Genomic DNA, 17,706 nt, shown 5'->3' with positions numbered 1-17,706 from the left:
TACCTTTCAGCATCAGATGAGACTCTTCAATTTAAATACGCCATTAGCCATGATTTTCATCAAGTCAAATTGGCTCACATAGTAAGTACTTTAGCAGGTGCATTGCAGAGACATGCAGGTGCGTCGGTTCGAATCTTGCTTGGAATTATTTTTTCAGAAATGGTCATTGTTGAATTTACATCTATTTGAATAAATGTCATTTGACATTTAACTTATTTCTATATTCACCCATAATTTCAGCTTTAAGTTCTCAATGGGAACTCCTACACGTCTTTTGCCATTAGTTTCCAGACTGGATTTGGCTTTGAATCTACTTTGTGTAGGCGTTTCACTCTCGGGTGAGCAGGAGAGCTAGTAGGAAGGTCTTCCGCATGCCCATTTTTTAAAAAGTGACAAACGGACGCTTGGCTCCTACTTTAGACCTTGAATACAACTTTAATGCTGAGAACGGCCCTGCTCTTCTTGCAACTACTGATGACTTACTTAACTGGCAGAGGTCCTCTACTGTAAAATCCCCATCTTTGAAGTGGGAGTTCTTCCTTCTGTAAAAAGGGAAAACGTTGAAGCAAAAAATACAACTAAAAGGTGTTTATAAATTGTATGATTGGTAAGTAATTACACTATATTATGTAAATCATGCCAGGTGGGAAAAACAAATTTCCCATTTAAAAAACAAATGAACACACCTCTGTTTTTTAACAGCAGAAAACTTCTCTGAGACAATGTGCTTCAAAAAATTGAAGCAAAAAAAGAAAATCTGAAGGAGAAAGAATTGTTTTTATCAAACGGTGAAACAGCAAAACAAAATAAAATTTAGAAACACACAATTTTAGTTTACTCATCATTTTTAAATTTTCTTTCATAATGTAAAGGGCAGCTAAAATGACAAATGTAAATGTACCTCCTCCCCTTTGGAGAGTCGGTCTGGCAGCATGTGACTAGAAAGAGAAACAGAAGGATGAAACATCTTTAGGAGGAAGTGAGAACCAAAACATAAGTTGTACATTAAAAACAGACTATGACTTATATTTTTTTTGTCCAACAGCATGAAGACAACATGAAAAAGTACCCCAACAATAATAAGACTATTTGTTAGCACCTTTCCTGTAAAATGAAATTAATCAAATGTGGCAAACATCAGATGTTGAATGCTAATTGGAAATGTGAATTCATCATGGAATGATCGTGGAATTGAGTTCCTGAAATGACTGGCTGCAGGTCTAAATGATCTGGACTCAAAAGAGGTTGGGCTAGAGCAGGGTTAGGGAACGCTGGTCCTCAAGAGCCACTGTCCTGCCTGTTTTCCATGTTTCCCTACAACAATACAGCTGATTTGATTAACTGGATCGTCATCAGGCTTCTACAGAGCTTGCTGATGATGATAATGGTAACGAGTCTTATAAATGCATCTTATCAATGACGTGCATGTAGCGCTTCCTACACTTATTGGAACAACCATATGCCACGCATGGTGGCATTTTCACCGTAGAGACAGTAAATAACAAAAACTCTGCGGGAAAGTCAATATTTTCAAGTTCGTGGGCTTAATGGGTGGCAACGTAAGATGGTTGCTGGTGGCTTCACTTCTCGCTTTGGTGAATAAGTGGCATTTTGAGTCAATTCATATATAAGTCAATGGATGTAGCTCACTGTGGTCTAAGGAACACTCAATAAGTTTGTGTGAATGCACAGATACGCGGAAAATTAGAGGGAACATTGGTGTTGAGAGAAATGAAGTCGCAGCTGCAGCCTGTGCAATCTAAAATATTGTTAAAAAAAATCCGAACATAAAGATGAAAAAAAATTCTCAAAACTTTAGAATACTTGAAATGGGGTCTAATGACATCCTACCAGACACTGTAAGTCTCAAGTCAGAGACGTGTTGTTCTATCAATCTTTTGCGAAGCGTTTTCTCATTACATAACCACTGTGTGTACAATAGATATTATATTTCTTACCCAAAGAGGAACCAGTCATAAGCAATAGTCAGATATAAGATCTCGGCTGCTTCGAGACTGCTGTGTACAGCACCATCCTGCAAAAAAAGTCAATCAAAGAAAAAAAGATGATCACCTTCAAGCCAATCATCAGTTATGGCGCCACTCATAATATAAAACCTAAGAAAAGATAAGAAAATCATAAGATTCCATTACAATGTTTGTTGGCGAAGTGCATTTGAAATGGAACACTTTTATTAATAAAGTGCTGATAGTATCAGAGCTAACCTACATAGCTGGGTGCTTTAACACTTGAATTACATTTCCTCTGGTCCAAAACCATTGATGGATTTGGAAACTCGGTGTCCCCTGTTGGTTCAGTTTTTGTTCATTAAAAAAGGCAAGTAATTTAAAAGGTGTCAAAGCTAATAACATGCAAAGCTAATAACCAAAAATTCAGTTTGAAGCAATTAAAGGTCACATGCAACATTTTTTTTTCTTTTAATTTTTGGCATCCATTATTGGGTTTGCGAGTAAATCCGGTTTTGAAATGCTCACGTTGGCATTTTTCAAACTATTTTAGTTGGTCTTAAATGCGTGTCATGCTGAAGCAATTTTATGGGGTGGCAGCTGCCACCCTGACCAAATCTCTTGCCATCCCAACGACACTCCGCTATTGCCAGTGACGCTATCAATACTAAATTCAAAATGTTATATTATAATTCGGGTGTTTCAAACATATGGCCTGTGGGCTGGATCAGGCCCGCAAAGGGGTTTAATCCGGCCCGTGAGATAATTTTGTAAAGTTAAAATAAATAAATAAATAAAACATATAAATTTGTAATTTCACAAGCAGTCCTCAGATGAGCAATGCAACCTGTACTGGGGAATCGTTCTGGATGTAATTATTTTAGACACAACTTAAAAGTTATGGTTTAATTATTATAATTATTATTATTTTTTTAAATCATAGATCGACATAAACGTCTTAAATACGACACAAATTCACTTACTGGTAACACAAATAGCTATGACAAGGATTAGCCTCCTTATAACTTCATTAACTCATTTGCTCCCAAAAAACTATAAATATTTTAAATATTACCTATTTTAAATATTGCCATGCTCCCAAAAACGTATTTATATGTTTTTATGGTTGTTGTTTTTTTATGCTAGAGCATGTAGGAGGCTATGATGCAGCCTCTGAACTGAAGAGAATGCTTCAAGCAATGGTAGTTATTACAAAACCGGCCAGCAGGTGGCAGCAGAGTATAAGAGATCAACCTGGGCCATGTTGCAAAAAGCTCTTTTCCCCACTTTTTTAAACAGATTTGTGAATAATGTTGAAACTTTGCTAGATTCTAATGCCAATTTCTGCAAAATGAAAACAGATAGAAATATACAATTTTTTTCCTGATGAAAGAAGAGACTCATCTTTTGTTTTGGTAGGTTCCATGTTATGATAGCCATAGGACACAATATTCTGTGGGCCTTGCAAAATCAGTCAAAATCCAGTAAAACCGCAAAAAATGTGCTGGGAGTGAGTGAATGAGTTAACTGCGCCACACAATGTATTCTGGGAACAATATATATGCAAAACGAGATTTAACACGTCCGGAACTTATACAGGCAAAATGTTGCCACGTTCCATTTGCGTCCATGTTATTTTTCGGTACAATATGATTACAGTTGAGCTCCGTAATTTAGGGCTGGTCCACAAATAGCGAAAATCTGCGTATAAATGACGGCACTCGTTTTTAAGTAATATACCGTTATTTTCCCGATGCGGCCCACTTGACAATATATTCTCCTCCATGCCGGCCCCTGAGCTAACATGAGTTTGACACCCCTGAGTTAGACACTCGTCGCAATGTCTCATGAGACAAAAAAAACTCAAAATTACGTGTGCACTTTACGGCCTTAGGCTTTAGTTACAGCGGTGGTGACGTTCCTGCTACCCCCTCTTCCTCCTTCCTCTCCGTTTCAATAAGCATTTAAATCGCGGCTTTCCACGATTACGTAATCGTGTGTTGTCAAACCACGGTTTAACCGCAAATGCAATTAATTTGTCAGCCCTACCCTGTATTGTAAACCCCCTTGCGGTTGAGAATCGCACACATACAAGCAGCTTTATTTATTTATTTATTTTTAACAGTGATTTTGTTTTTTGTTTTTTTTAGCTTCTCCTGCGATAAACGAAGGCTTGGTGTAGCTGCATTCACACAATGAAAATAACGTGCTGCTATCCATCCAACTGCCTTCATACTGCTAACATTACAATCACATATGCTAAATTGAATTACTTATTCAGTAACACAAGGTAAATTATTGTGTTAACACCTGACCAAATGAACCGCAGAAATAGAGAAAACTAAAACAAAAATAGGATTTAAGTGACAAAACGAGTGTGAAGGGACATGGAGCAGAGATGAACAGTGTAAAGTTTCAACTTACTGCCCAAAGAGACATTCTGAGAAGAGAAACAAACAGAGGTGTTCGGTCCCAGCCTGATATGCAGTGCACAAGAAGGCCACTCTCATCTGTTAAAAAAAAATAAAATAAAATAAAATAAAAAAAAAATTAAAAAAAAGAGCACGTTAAATTTAAATACATTTTAGATTAAATTTTCATTTAAAACATATCCATTCATTTTTGTGTTATTTTCAATGAATTATTTTTTTTAATCAGATAAAGGAATTATTATTTTTTTTTCTATTCGGCAGTATTTTAATGTTGCATGCATTCCATGTACAGTACATCACAAATAACCTGATCGTGCAGACAATGAAGTTGGTGGAAGTAAGTCAAAGTGAAAAGATACTGTCCTGCCAAGCACCCTTTTTATTTTCTACCTTAATTTGAGCGACATTGCCACTAAGAAGCCTTACCTTGTTTAACCCACTAGCTCAACCGGTCAGCACATTAATGAAAATTGTACTATGCACTCGTACTGCATAAACTCAAGGAGATTTAAATAATGGTGTGTAAAGTGTCCTACAAGTCTTAATCCTTGGAGTATTTTGACGAAACAGGCATGTTTCTGAGACACCAGGAAAACGTTTTCCATCCATAAACCATAAACCCATCAATAGATCGTTTCAATATTGCAATACATACAAGGAGTTCACAATCCGCTAAAGTAATAAGAGGAATATATGAACCATTTTGGCCTCGCCAACGGCTGGATACTTCAAAACCCAATTAAGAAGGAATTTACTTTCTTTTCCGAAGAATTGATTTTTCCTTACAAATAATGCTATTACTGAGAAAATTGGTATAAAAAAAATACATCATATTATTATCAGCGACCATGCACCAGTTTCCCTCACTCCACAAATTGTCTATGCCTTGAATTAAACTACCCCCGACATAGCGTTTTAACATTTCACTGCTAAAAGTTGCAGAGTTCGACAAAATTGTGGAAAGAGAGTGGGCAGATTTTCTGGAAATAAATGACTCTCCAAACTCATCTCGATCTCTTCTCTGGGAAGCAGGGAAAGCGGTAATTACCATATTCATCTAATAAAAAGAAACAGGATCAAAAACTAGACTAAGTGCAATTCCTGGAGAAATTGCGTGGGAATGCTGAAAGGTGAATGCTAATAGCTGAATGCTAAGATTTCAATGCATATGTGGAATGCTTATGAAGTAAATTGAGAGATAAATTGGGAAATTATAACCTCCTGATTAGGGTTGGGTATCGATTCAGATTTCCAGATTCGATTCGATTCACAACAGTTTTCGATTCAGTTGAGGAATTCACGCAGAATAAAATAAATACAGTGTGAAAAGCAAGAAATACGGTCGCTTACAATCCCACATATAGAGGGGGACAGACAATGAAACACAGCGGGGTAACCATTCTCATTGGACAATATTGGTGGAGCTATTTCTCATTAACAAAAAATACAAGCCTCCTACCATCACTGTTGATGATATGTAGAAGAAGCTTCAGGTAGTTCTGCGTCTGCTCCACCAGGTCCCATGACTGAAAAGACACAAGTAGGACGACAGACAAAATGGATTCTGTATTGAAGGGGCTACAATTGGATGCAATCAAATTGTAGGAAGGGAAGTCAAATGGAGGATTAGCGCTACGTTACTTATTGTAGGGCTGATAATAGATTAGCCCATAAATCGACATGAGTCAGTATGGAACCAATGCATTATTTGTTTTGTTACACTGATACTGTCACACTGCTGCTGTGTGTCTTGTGCAGTGTCGAGCTGAGCTGCTGATGCACAATTTCTCCGCTAAACCTCTCTCATTTCATTGGTCAATTTCAGTGGTTAGTTTAGCTACCAATTTGTCCTACTTGATTCTACTTGACTGCTTGTTTTAAGCAATACAGCTCAGGGTTCACTTACTTTTGCACCGACATGAATTGACCAAAAACGCTTTTTAATTTAGTTTTGACTACATAATTGTTTTTAGAAAATAAAAATAAAAAATAAAAAGAACAATGCACTGAATTGATAAACCTAGCCCTGTCATTTCATATAAAATGTAATGGCTCAGATTGAACAACAAAATCAGGTTGAAACAATTGAAAAACGAAAGAGCTCAAGAGGTTCACATACTTTTGAGCAGCACTGTATATAACTACTGGAGTAATCATGCGCTTGGTGATGTGATGAGCGCACAGACTCTATATTATATGTAAGTCCGTGGATGAGTGGCGCTCGGTTCAACATCTTTTTGGGTAAAAAAAATGCATTGTCAAGCGTACCGGAATGCTGACAGTATGTTCTTTGCGCATTGAGAAGTACCTGAACGCTCAAGGGAGATTTTTAGAAGTGCCAGAACCCCGTACCGGTGCAGTCCTATGGAGGACCAAAGCTGCCAAAATTTGAAATAAATAAATGACTAAATAAATAAATAACTGTCTAAAAGTGAAATTAAAAATGAATATAACAAAATATAATTCCAAAATTATATCTACAAAAATAAATATAAATGGAAATAAATACGTTTTTAATTTCACTTTTCGTCATTTATTTATTTATTTAGACATTTATTTATTTATTTATTTAATTATTTAGTCATTTATTTATTTAGTCATTTATTGAGTCACTATTTATCTATTTATTTAGTCGTTTATTTATTTAGTCATTTATTTATTTATTTATTTTTAATTTTGGCAGTTTTGGGCCGTACAGCCAAGTGGAAATGTTATTCAAATGAGGGGGCGGTCCTAAGCGTGTCTTGGGTTGGACTCCGCCGTTGTAAACTGCCTGTGATTGGTCGAGTGAGCAGATCGGCGAACAAGGAAGTCTCGCCGGCTTGCAATGGAGAGCTCCAGCAATGGACGACGATCGTGTCCACTGTCTTCTCTCACTTGTTGTCTAACAACTCAAAGTCGCGAAATTGAGGTGACGGTGGACACGATCGTCGTCCATTGCTGGAGCTCTCCATTGCAAGCCGGCGAGACTTCCTTGTTCGCCAAGCTGTTCACTCGACCAATCACAGGCAGTTTGCAACAGTGGAGTCCAACCCAAGACACACTCAGGACCGCCCGCTCATTTGAATAATATTTCCACTTGGCTGTACGGCCCAAAACTGCCAAAATTAAAAATAACCAAATAAATAAATAAATAAATAGATAAATAAATGACTAAATAAATGAATAAATGTCTAAATAAATAAATAAATGACAAAAAGTTAAAATAAAAAAGTATTTATTTCCATTTATATTTATTTTTGTAGATATAATTTTTGAATTATATTTTTTTATATTCATTTTTATTTTCACTTTTAGTCATTTATTTAGTTATTTAATCATTTATTTATTTCGAATTTTGGCAGTTTTGGTCCTCCATACATTCCGGCCCACTTAAAACACAGATAGCCGGTAAATACAACATATTGATATGCTTTGTGAATTCACCACATTCTGTTTCTTTGTCTTGAATCATACTTTGGGTATTAGAAGAATATGTGTTCATGTATTATATATATATCCCGTGTATATCAACAATATTAAGTCATATGTTGTTACGTAAAATACCGGCCCAATTATCTGCCAATATATTGTATAGCTCCAATATCGGTATTGGTCCCAAAATCTCATATCTGCCGGGCTCTACAATAGACAACTGCTTGCTCATATAAGGTGAGTACCTGGTACTGGGCCCAGTCAATGTTTAGGTTCCTGGTAAAGCATGCAGGGATTGTCAAAGGCGCATCCACATAATCCTGTCGGGGAAGAAGAAGGATATTAGGGTGGTCAGAATTTATTCGGAATATTACAAAGCTAACTACAATTATAATTTAATCATAGAAACAAATACTGTAGTAAGTACCTGATTCCAGTTGAATACAAGTCCCTCAGCTGTGTAGTCTCTATCTTTGTAGTCTTTAAAAAACTCACACCCTTAACCAAGAAAACAACGTGATGCTTTAGTGCCATCATTCAAGACATAATCCAGACTTCAATCCTTGTGATGATGTGCACAGTATGCAGAATAAATAAAGAAAAAAAGAAAAAACGCATGAAAACAGATACTCTGATCAAAATAAGGTCTCTTCCAAATATATATACAAATCCCTAAAGTTAATCAAAATTCCTGCAAAAGCACATATTGTACCAACAAATGTGGTACATTAGTAGCACATAACTGAGCAAAGAAAATAATTGCAAAGTCTGGTTTGTGGAATAATTCTGAGGTTACCTGCATTGAAAGCTGTGGGAAAAGAGCCAGTCCAAGCAAAATAAATGCCATGTATGTACTGTTTAATAGGGGTGGGAATGATAATTGTTTATTTGATGCATCGGCCGTCGTATTAAAAAGATTCTGAATTGATTCAGAGGTATTAAAAAAAAAAAAATTAAGTTTAAATTAGCGAATGCAGGCTGTGAGGCTGAATAAATGCTGGAATGATTTGGAATTATATTGAATGACCTGGAAAGAACTGGTCACTTAGTCCTGCCTAAGATAAAGTAAACAAGCACACTTTTACAGTATACTTTTAAATATATTACAAAATGTATGAACATAATATAATAATAAAAATATCTGCTTCGTTACCTGGGTAAGGCACAGAGAGCAAAGTGAAGTCTGCATAGCGTTGGGCTTTGTCTGCCTTCTCAGAGGATGTCACACTGGCAACAAAAGGGGAAAATGACATACAGGTTAGGCATCTGATAATTTTGAGTGTGAAGATGTGGTAAATGACGAGACAAAGGCGACTCATGTCATTTTATTTTTTAGCAAATTATCATTAACTTATAATTTTGGCTGCAACTTGTTCCAAAAAAAGCTGGGACAGGGTCATGTTTACCACGGTGTTACATCACTTTTCCTTTTAACAACATTCAATAAACATTTGGGAACTGAGGACACTAATTGCTGAAGCTTTGTAAGCGGAATTCCTTCCCATTCTTGCTTGATGTACAACTTCCGCTGTTCAACAGTCCGGGGTCTCCTCTGTCGTATTTTGCGCTTCATAACGGGAGACAGGACTGGACTGCAGGCAGGTCCGCACTCTTTTGCTACGAAGCCACGCTGTTCTAACGTGCAGAATGTGGTTTGGCATCGTCTTGCTAAAATAAGAAGGGGCATTGTTGCTTGGATTGCAGCATGTTTCTCCAAAACCTGTATATACTTTTCAACATGAATGGTGCCTTCACAGATGTTTAAGTTACCCATGCCATTGGCCATTAGTGATGGGATCTTCGTGTCTTTTCGGTGATCCGGTTCATTTGGCTTGGCTCAGTGAAAAGAGCTGACTCTTTTTGGATCTCAAACGGCTCTTTTAACTTTAGGTTTTCTTTTAAATATTTTCGACAAATTTACCATACATTTTGATAAATGACTTGGTGAACTAAATAATGCACTCTACTGACTGCAAATAGCAACAATTATCAAGCAAAGAAAATGATTTTTAGTAGTAATTTAACTGCAACAGCAGCAGCGAACAAAAAAAACATTAGCTACTCACCCGGCCCAGGAAAAAAGACTTTGCTTTATTTTAAATTTGCATTAAAAAAAAACAAAAAACTAAATATATCAACTTGGACAGGCTGGTCCGGCTCCTTCTCTCATCTGACTTTAAACAATTAAAACGTCTCCAAATGTTACTGCGTTTTCGGCTCATCTTGTACAAACCGCGTTTGTGTCGTCCTTTCCTCTCCTGTTTTCTCCTCTTCCAATCTCTCTCTGCACAGACGCGGTGGAGAGAGAAAGAGAGAGAAAGAGAGAGAAGAGAGAGAGAGAGAGAGAGAGAGAGAGAGAGAGAGAGAGAGAGAGAGAGAGAGAGAGAGAGAGAGAGAGAGAGAGAGAGAGAGAGAGAGAGAGAGAGAGAGAGAGAGAGAGATGGCTCTCGACCGACATATCACTTTTGGCCATACCATCACAGATGCTGGCTTTTCAACTTTGCGTTTATAACAGTCCTGATGGTTCTTCGTCCACAAATTTCCAAAACAATTTGAAATATTGTGGACTCGTCAGGCCACAGAACACTTTTTCACATTGCATCAGTCCATCTTAGATGAGCTCGGACCCAGAAAAGCCGGCAGCGTTTCTGTGTGTTGTTGATATATGGTTTTTGCTTTGCATAGTACAGTTTTGAATTACACTTACGGATGTATCAAATTGTATTTACTGACAATGATTTTCTGACGTGAGCCCATTTGGCGATATCCCTTGATGTGGGTTTTTGACGCAGTGTCACCTGAGGGATTGAAGATCACGGACACTCAATATTGGGTTTCGGCCTTGCCGCTTACGTGCGTAACTCGCCCTGCAAGCTGAATTCTCACGGTATTTGTGAGTTCACAAGCTCCCGAGAATACATCTTGTGCTAAGCCCGTTGATTTCCACCGATCCAAACTCTGGTCACTGGTAGTTTGGACCAATCACAGAGCGACCGAGATGACATTTTCATCCGTTGCGGCGAATGGTGAAAAACAACAGTGTACAAGTTGCCGCATCATCCAATCAGGTTGAAGTATTGTACACAATGTCCCGCCTTTCCCGAGCAGATCACCGTGAAGCAGTCCCAGATTGAGATTGTGGAGACCTCCCTTGAGTGAATTGCAATTATTTATCTGGCTATTGCCAGGTTACGTACATGCATCAATTTCTCCAGATTCTCTGAACCTTTTGATATTATGGACTGTAAATGATGAAATTCTTAAATTCCTTTAAACTGTACATTGAGGAACATTGTCTTTAAACTGTTCGACTTTTTCTCACACCGTTGTCACAAATTGGTGAACCTTGCTGGTGTTTGATGAGCATTCCTCAAATATCTCAGTCGTTTTTCTGCCACCGTCCCAGATTTTTTGGAATGTGTTGCAGCAATAAAATTCCAAGTTAATGTTTATTTGCTCAAAACAAAGTTTATCAGCATTCAATATATTGTCTTTGGAGCGTATTCAATTCCATATAGGTTGAGCATGATTTGAAAATCATTGTATTCTGTTCTTATTTATGTTTAACACACTGTCTCAACTTCATTGTAATTTGTTAGTACAACGCTCCCACCTCTGTTCCTCATCAGAAACTCCTTCTTGTGACTGACGTCAAATAACAAATTTGGATCATTCAAAATATCTAAAATTGAAGTGCTGAATAGACAATTTTTCACATTAAAGTTTCTGGCATTTCAAAAATATTTACACAAGTGTAAAATTTTTTGCCTGTCTTTTAGACACTGCAGTCAAAGACTCAGTCATGGATCAGAATTCGTCTCAGGTAAAATAAACCATAATGCACATGCTAAATTTCTGTATTTGCATATCTGGTACCGTATACTACTCGCACAAAGCGGAAAAATCAACCGTGCAGCAATTTTACACATTTGAAAGACAGTCCTTACTAAGTGAGCACAGACATTTCATCAGCTTACACATTTGTTTGCGTGAGCAATCAAGTTTGTGCCGATACTGGCACATGCAAACCTGTAGTAAATTAATTCCATATTGTATAATCATGGACAGTTTTCAATTGTAAACAAACTCCAGAACAATCATATAGTACATAGTACAATGTTTCTTACTTTAGGCCAAACTTAACCTTCTTGTTTTCCACCATAAGATCACAGATGTAGCGAACTGACAGATACCGGAGGAGCTTAATGTCGTGGCCTCGGACCTTATCAAAAAGCTGGGAGTCTCCATTTCTGAGAAGAAGATGAGAAAAACAAAAAGTACGGAAGTTAATTATTGTGCACGAGTTATACAAGCCCTAAGTATGACAACCTAAGTTTTTTGACTAAACTAGATTCGATTACCTGACTGCACAATCATCCTCTGGAACTTCCTCTGACTCTGTCCATGCATCATCACTGCCCCCTACAAAGTACACATGTAGGTTTACACTGCATGAGGCATATTTCCAGCACTTCAAGATAATGCTCGAAATTAGGGATATCTTGATCACACGTTTTTGACACCCGAGTCTTTGGTTTTAAGTAGGCATGTCCCGTTAATGGCAATATCGTGATATCGCAATTAAAATGGTGACGATATCGTCGTCAAGTCACAATATTAAAAGCAGCATATCTGTTAAAAAGAAGAGGTTGTAACTTGTATTCCATTTGTGCAGATGCAGTACCCTCTGGTGCAGTTTAATTATAATGAGGCATGTTTTTGGCCAGCTATGAGACCCACGCTAATGGCCAGATGAAGCGGAATGTAACACGTTTGAGTTCTTCCACAAATGGACTCAATTGACGTGTGCGTGCAATTACAAGTGCCTCAATATTCAGTGTTATTAGTGATTGTAGATCATTTATGTTCATTACCTGTACTATTTGAACTATATGTATGCGTATCATTTTGATCTCAGCTAATTAGCATTGAACTGATGAGACATTTACATGCAGTGGCTCATGTTTGTTTATTTTTTTTGTATTTGCATTTGTTGTTCTACAGAAAACGCGCACACGCACCCCTACATGCCCAGACGCACACACACATACTCATATACTGTACATGCGAGCAGGCGAGCTCATAATTAATTTAATTACCTGTATTAAATTTGAGTCTCTTTCAATTGGCTAACAATTATTGATTTAATATTTAATTAGCCCTATTTCCATTACATATTATAATTTTAAAGGGAATTACCGGTAAGTGTGGAAATCAAACATATGAATCTCAGATTTTTTGACACGAGGATCCTTTTGCATCACATATGATGTATTATTATTATTATTATTATTATTATTAAAATATTCTTGTTATGCAATTGAGCAACATTGGCGAAGAAGCTTTATGACCCAGGGTAAACCCTGCTATGGGGTAGATGCCACGGACTTACGACTTCCGGGTTTCACGCCGTTTCGGGTCACTGTTGGCCGCGTTGCAAAACCCCCTGCCCACCCCCTGCGCCCCCCTCTAACTGGGAGGGCGTCTCAGCTCTCTGAAATGCTTCGGACAACTGAGACAGAGACACGACACACTCGCACCCGTCGACAGGAACGCGTAACCGAGGGAGAGGCACAAGGGCGGAAGCGCAATCGCTGGGACGCGGCCCACACGTCACAAACAGTAAACGGAAACAGCGCCGATGTGTGATACCCGGACGTCGGAAGTCCCGCCTCCGCCGTGGCATATACACATTGTCAGTCTTTGTTTACTACCAGAATCAACAGTTCCAATATTGCATGCTGTAATTACTAGGGATGTAACGATATCCAAACATCACAATACGATATTATCACGAAATGGTCACGATACGATAATTATCACAATATTGTGGGGGCGTTGGCGATATTTAAAAAAAATATCACAATACTGTAAAAAAAAAAAAAAAAAAAAAAAAAAAAAAAAAAAAAAAAGAGCTCATACTAAAAAAACAAACAAAAAAAACAATATTGTACTTATACACATAACAGCAATGCATATAAACCACCTACAATCTCTAAGAACAATATTGAGGCACTTACTTGCTAATGCAAGCACACATTGATCGCTTCACAAGCAAATTAGGTTCCCCTTTATCTGACAATTAGCATAGATTTTAAACATATAAGGCCAAAACATCTCTAATGAAAATTAAATTGCACTAATAAACTAGCCACTAGAGGGTGCTAGAACCTCACAAACGGAAATCAACCTGACTTTTTTAACAAATGTGTTCCTTTTAAATATTGCGAACATGACAACGACAATATTGTGCCAGTTTTGATATCACGATATCACAATATTGCCCTTATCGTGACATCCCTCCTAATCATTAGCATGCGTTATGAGCACATTTAATGGAGAGCTAACATTGTGGATTTATTTTGTATTTAGAGTTAGATAGTGCTCATCTCCCTATGTTGTGTTGTGATACTTAGATATTGATTTATTATTATTATTTGTTTGTAGAACCACACACTTGAAGCATCAAGTACTGTCTACTGTGGAGTTAACCTGATTAAATGTCAGCAAAACAAACCCAAGACCCTCTTTATTGGAGTTTTAACCGGACTCACAGCAGTGATTTGAATATCCTACCAGCCCATAACTAAGCACTATCTTTTACTACTGATGTGTCAGCAAGCAGCAGTAATGTGAAACTGAAGCAACAAATTACTTCCCCATTTAAATTGTACAAAATTTTCTGTGTTTGCATGTGACTGTGAGTGTCTGTGATGTACCAGAAAAGATGTAATTATAGCCTGTGCGTCCATAGAGTTCCCCCCAGCTCGCCAGAGTGGATGAACGACAAATGTGCTGTAGTGAGGGAGAAAAAAAAAAACAGTGTGAATGACTTAAAATGCAATATCGAATAACAGAAATCATGACATAGATTAATTTACAAATTCATGAATTATCCTGCGAGACGTTGGCGTTTTGCATTTCTTTTGTTTAATATAGATGATTTGTGCCTATTCTATAATTGGACATAACAAAAGCATTGTAGTACAATTAAAAAAAGAAAAAGAAAAAAGAAGATAAGTATGCTATATTAAAAAAAAAAAAAAAAAAACTGCTGCACTTGTGAATTTGCTGTGCCATTACAAAGTCTTCAAATAAGGGGTTGTCAACTTAGTTTAGCATTGTAAATACAGGCACAAGATTGGCCACGTAAAACAAGCCCAGCTTAATAGAAACATCTCCTGGATGCAACTGGGATGCATCATCAGTGATGTAGCCTGGATTCATTGAGTGTTTCGGGTCTCGCAACATCAGACGCTCTTGCCCAGGTGACCCAGCCGAGGTTGATCAAGCCTCGGCTTGCGTCCCAGTAGCAGTCCACGGATCTGCCCTTTTGAGCTATAGCCACCTGGTGGCTTTCTCTGCAGCTTCACTAACTGACTTGATGGCCTTCTTCTTGGCCGCCCCTGATACACCCAAGCGTCCTAGGACTTTGCAGAAGGATCGACCAGCAAAGCCTCTGCAGCCAACTTCTATCGGCTCATAGAAGATCTTCCAGGCCCTACCCCTGCATTCCTCCACCAGCTCCTGGTACTTTGCACGTTTCCTCTCATTGGCTTCCTCCATGCGCTCTTCCCAGGGTACTGTGAGTTCCAGCATGATCAGGTGTCTTGAAGCCTCAGAGGTAATGATCATGTCTGGCCGGAGAGATGTTGCTGCGATGTGCTGGGGGAACTTTAGCTGTTTTCCCAGGTCGACTTGCAACTGCCAATCCGAGGCAGTGTGGAGTAGTCCTCTTGCTGTCTGTGGACATGCCTGGGGTCTCTCTCCTGCCTTGATGAAAGGGACTGCCCTGCTCGGAGCTTTGTGATGTGTGTTCGTGCTGATTCCCAGGGCTATGCTCTCAGCAACTGCTTTCAGAACCTGGTCATGGCGCCAGCGATAGCGACCTTCAGCCAGGGACTTTGGGCAGCTGCTGAGGAGATGTTCCAAAGAGCCTCTTCCAGAGCTCAGAGGTCAATAATGAACTATAATATTCAATACTCATATTATACACATATACACCCCTACACATAATATTCAATAATGGCCTAACAATATTCCATTCTCAATGGAATTGTGACGTCCTCTGTTGAGATTCAGGTTTTACTGAGATCCTTATCAAAAAAATGAGAATATCAAGGAAAAGTTCATTTGTTTCCTTAATTCCATTCGAAAAGTCAAACTTACATAGATTTTACATAGATTCATGGCCCACAATTTAAGTGATGTCAAGTATTCATTTGTTTATTTCTACATAATTTGGGCTTTCAGCTCATAAAACTTAACCTGGAAATAGCCAGACGGATATGCGCTTCACTCAAATGAGTTCTCCGCAATATCCATCTGGTACCTCTCCACGGTAATTTGCTTGGGAAAGGCGGGACATTCTGTACAATAATTAGGGATGATTCGACGATGTGGCATTCTACACCTTTATTTTAACCAATCACGGCCATGGGTGAAAATGTCATCTTCGTTCTTGCCGAAGGGGGGAAAAGCACGAACATCTTAGCAGCTAGAAATGCACGAAGAGCCTCTCGCTGTTCAACATTCAACAAGGAAACGGTGTGAGTAATTCTGCGAGAACAGAATTATTTATTTGCAGCATCCATTCGTTCATGTTAGGTTTGTTTGTTAGCCCCGGCGTCGGCGCTGGCTTCCTGGTTTCGTCACATTTGCATATCCCGCCCCCAAACACAATGTCGCTCTGTGATTGGTCCGAACCACCAGTAGTTAGGAACGGCTGATATGTGCAGGAGCAGTACAAGATGTATTCTCTGGGGTTTGTGAACTCACAAATGTACAACACAAAAATGAGAGTGATTGGCCGAAGAATACATGAAAAGGAGGAGGAAGCGATTGTGACAGCGAAAGAGTCAACTGAACGGCGGACCTGATTGAGGACAGTCATGATGAGAGCACGAAAGAGTCTACTGAACGAGAAGAAAACGAAAGAGTGGCTGACTGAGGCGTACGGAAAGAGACCAGGTGTTTTTTCCCACGCATCACCGTCTCTCCTGATCTGTGACTCAATGCGTGCACATATCACAACCGGCTGTCAAAAACCAAGTGTATCAAATGAACGCGGAACTTAATATGCTATCATTCTGGGAGGCTTGACTCAAGAACTTCAACCGCTGGACATCGGTGTAAACAGGGCGTTCAAAGTCAAGTTGCGAGCGCTGGATGGCGAACACAGCTTTACCAAGACTGGGAGGAAGCACCATGCGCGTTAGACCACAATTTGTCAATGGATCGTGAATGCAAAAGCTGACATCATTTCCGAGGAGCCACACGACAACGAGACTGACTGACGCTGAGACAGAGCCTGGCGTGTTTGATGGAGAACTTGCCCAGTTGTTCATTTCAGATTCAGAAGATGAGGACTTTGAGAGATTTGTGGATTGATCAAAAGCAACTTGAGTTCATTCTTCTATACTTCAAGTACAACTGTTTACATTGTTACTGTAAATACTTCAATAAAGTACAACCAAACTCAGTTTTGCTCTGATCACTGCCTTTTTAGAAACATACGCAAACACGAATATGCATGCTAGCGTATGTTTTAGCATACCGGCGGTAATAGCATGCTACCATGTGTAGCATCGCTGGGATCTTGGAGGCACTCCTAGCATACTTTGTGGCACTGGAGATTGAAAGGATGTTGGAAATGCATGTTCTGTGTTAATTAGTTAGCGGTCCTGTTGTTGTTTGGTTATTGGTGGTGCTTTCTGATTTGTTGCTATGTGGTGATTTAATTTTGCCAGGACACCGGCATTGGGAAGAAAGACTTGCCTGCATTCTGCGAGTTGAAAGTGGGTAAGCGAGATCTTCTGCTTACAATTATAAAAGTGTTCACTGTTCCTCACTTTCTCGTGAGCGCCACACATTTGATCTAGCGTGTGGTTAAC

General features: G+C 38.7%; 1 protein-coding gene and 1 long non-coding RNA gene across 4 annotated transcripts in view; one reads left to right on the top strand and one right to left on the bottom strand.

Moving 5' to 3' along the window:
* The window catches only part of LOC144023631 (uncharacterized), a 93,521-nt gene that overhangs the window by 55,485 nt on the left and 20,330 nt on the right, over positions 1 to 17,706 (top strand). For 2 of the 3 annotated variants that reach the window (XR_013284580.1, XR_013284581.1), the window contains exon 3: positions 17,563 to 17,614. This is a non-coding gene — a long non-coding RNA (uncharacterized LOC144023631). The remainder of the gene's footprint in view (positions 1 to 17,562; positions 17,615 to 17,706) is intronic. The other variant, XR_013284582.1, reaches the window with a different exon arrangement.
* Positions 1 to 17,706, bottom strand: part of mtmr14 (myotubularin related protein 14) — a 31,173-nt gene that overhangs the window by 8,847 nt on the left and 4,620 nt on the right. The window contains exons 4-15 of the mRNA XM_077529280.1: positions 14,533 to 14,608; positions 12,175 to 12,235; positions 11,941 to 12,063; positions 8,967 to 9,040; positions 8,241 to 8,311; positions 8,059 to 8,133; positions 5,859 to 5,925; positions 4,392 to 4,477; positions 1,959 to 2,035; positions 902 to 938; positions 687 to 757; positions 484 to 542 (exon numbers count right to left, since the gene is read on the bottom strand). Of these exons, the coding sequence (XP_077385406.1) occupies positions 484 to 542; positions 687 to 757; positions 902 to 938; positions 1,959 to 2,035; positions 4,392 to 4,477; positions 5,859 to 5,925; positions 8,059 to 8,133; positions 8,241 to 8,311; positions 8,967 to 9,040; positions 11,941 to 12,063; positions 12,175 to 12,235; positions 14,533 to 14,608 (877 nt within the window). The remainder of the gene's footprint in view (positions 1 to 483; positions 543 to 686; positions 758 to 901; positions 939 to 1,958; positions 2,036 to 4,391; positions 4,478 to 5,858; positions 5,926 to 8,058; positions 8,134 to 8,240; positions 8,312 to 8,966; positions 9,041 to 11,940; positions 12,064 to 12,174; positions 12,236 to 14,532; positions 14,609 to 17,706) is intronic.

This window comes from Festucalex cinctus, chromosome 8 (assembly GCF_051991245.1).
Source record: "Festucalex cinctus isolate MCC-2025b chromosome 8, RoL_Fcin_1.0, whole genome shotgun sequence".
Lineage (NCBI taxonomy): Eukaryota > Metazoa > Chordata > Actinopteri > Syngnathiformes > Syngnathidae > Festucalex > Festucalex cinctus.
The sequence above is the reverse complement of the archived record's forward strand: the minus strand, read 5'-3'. Positions and strand labels throughout refer to the sequence as shown.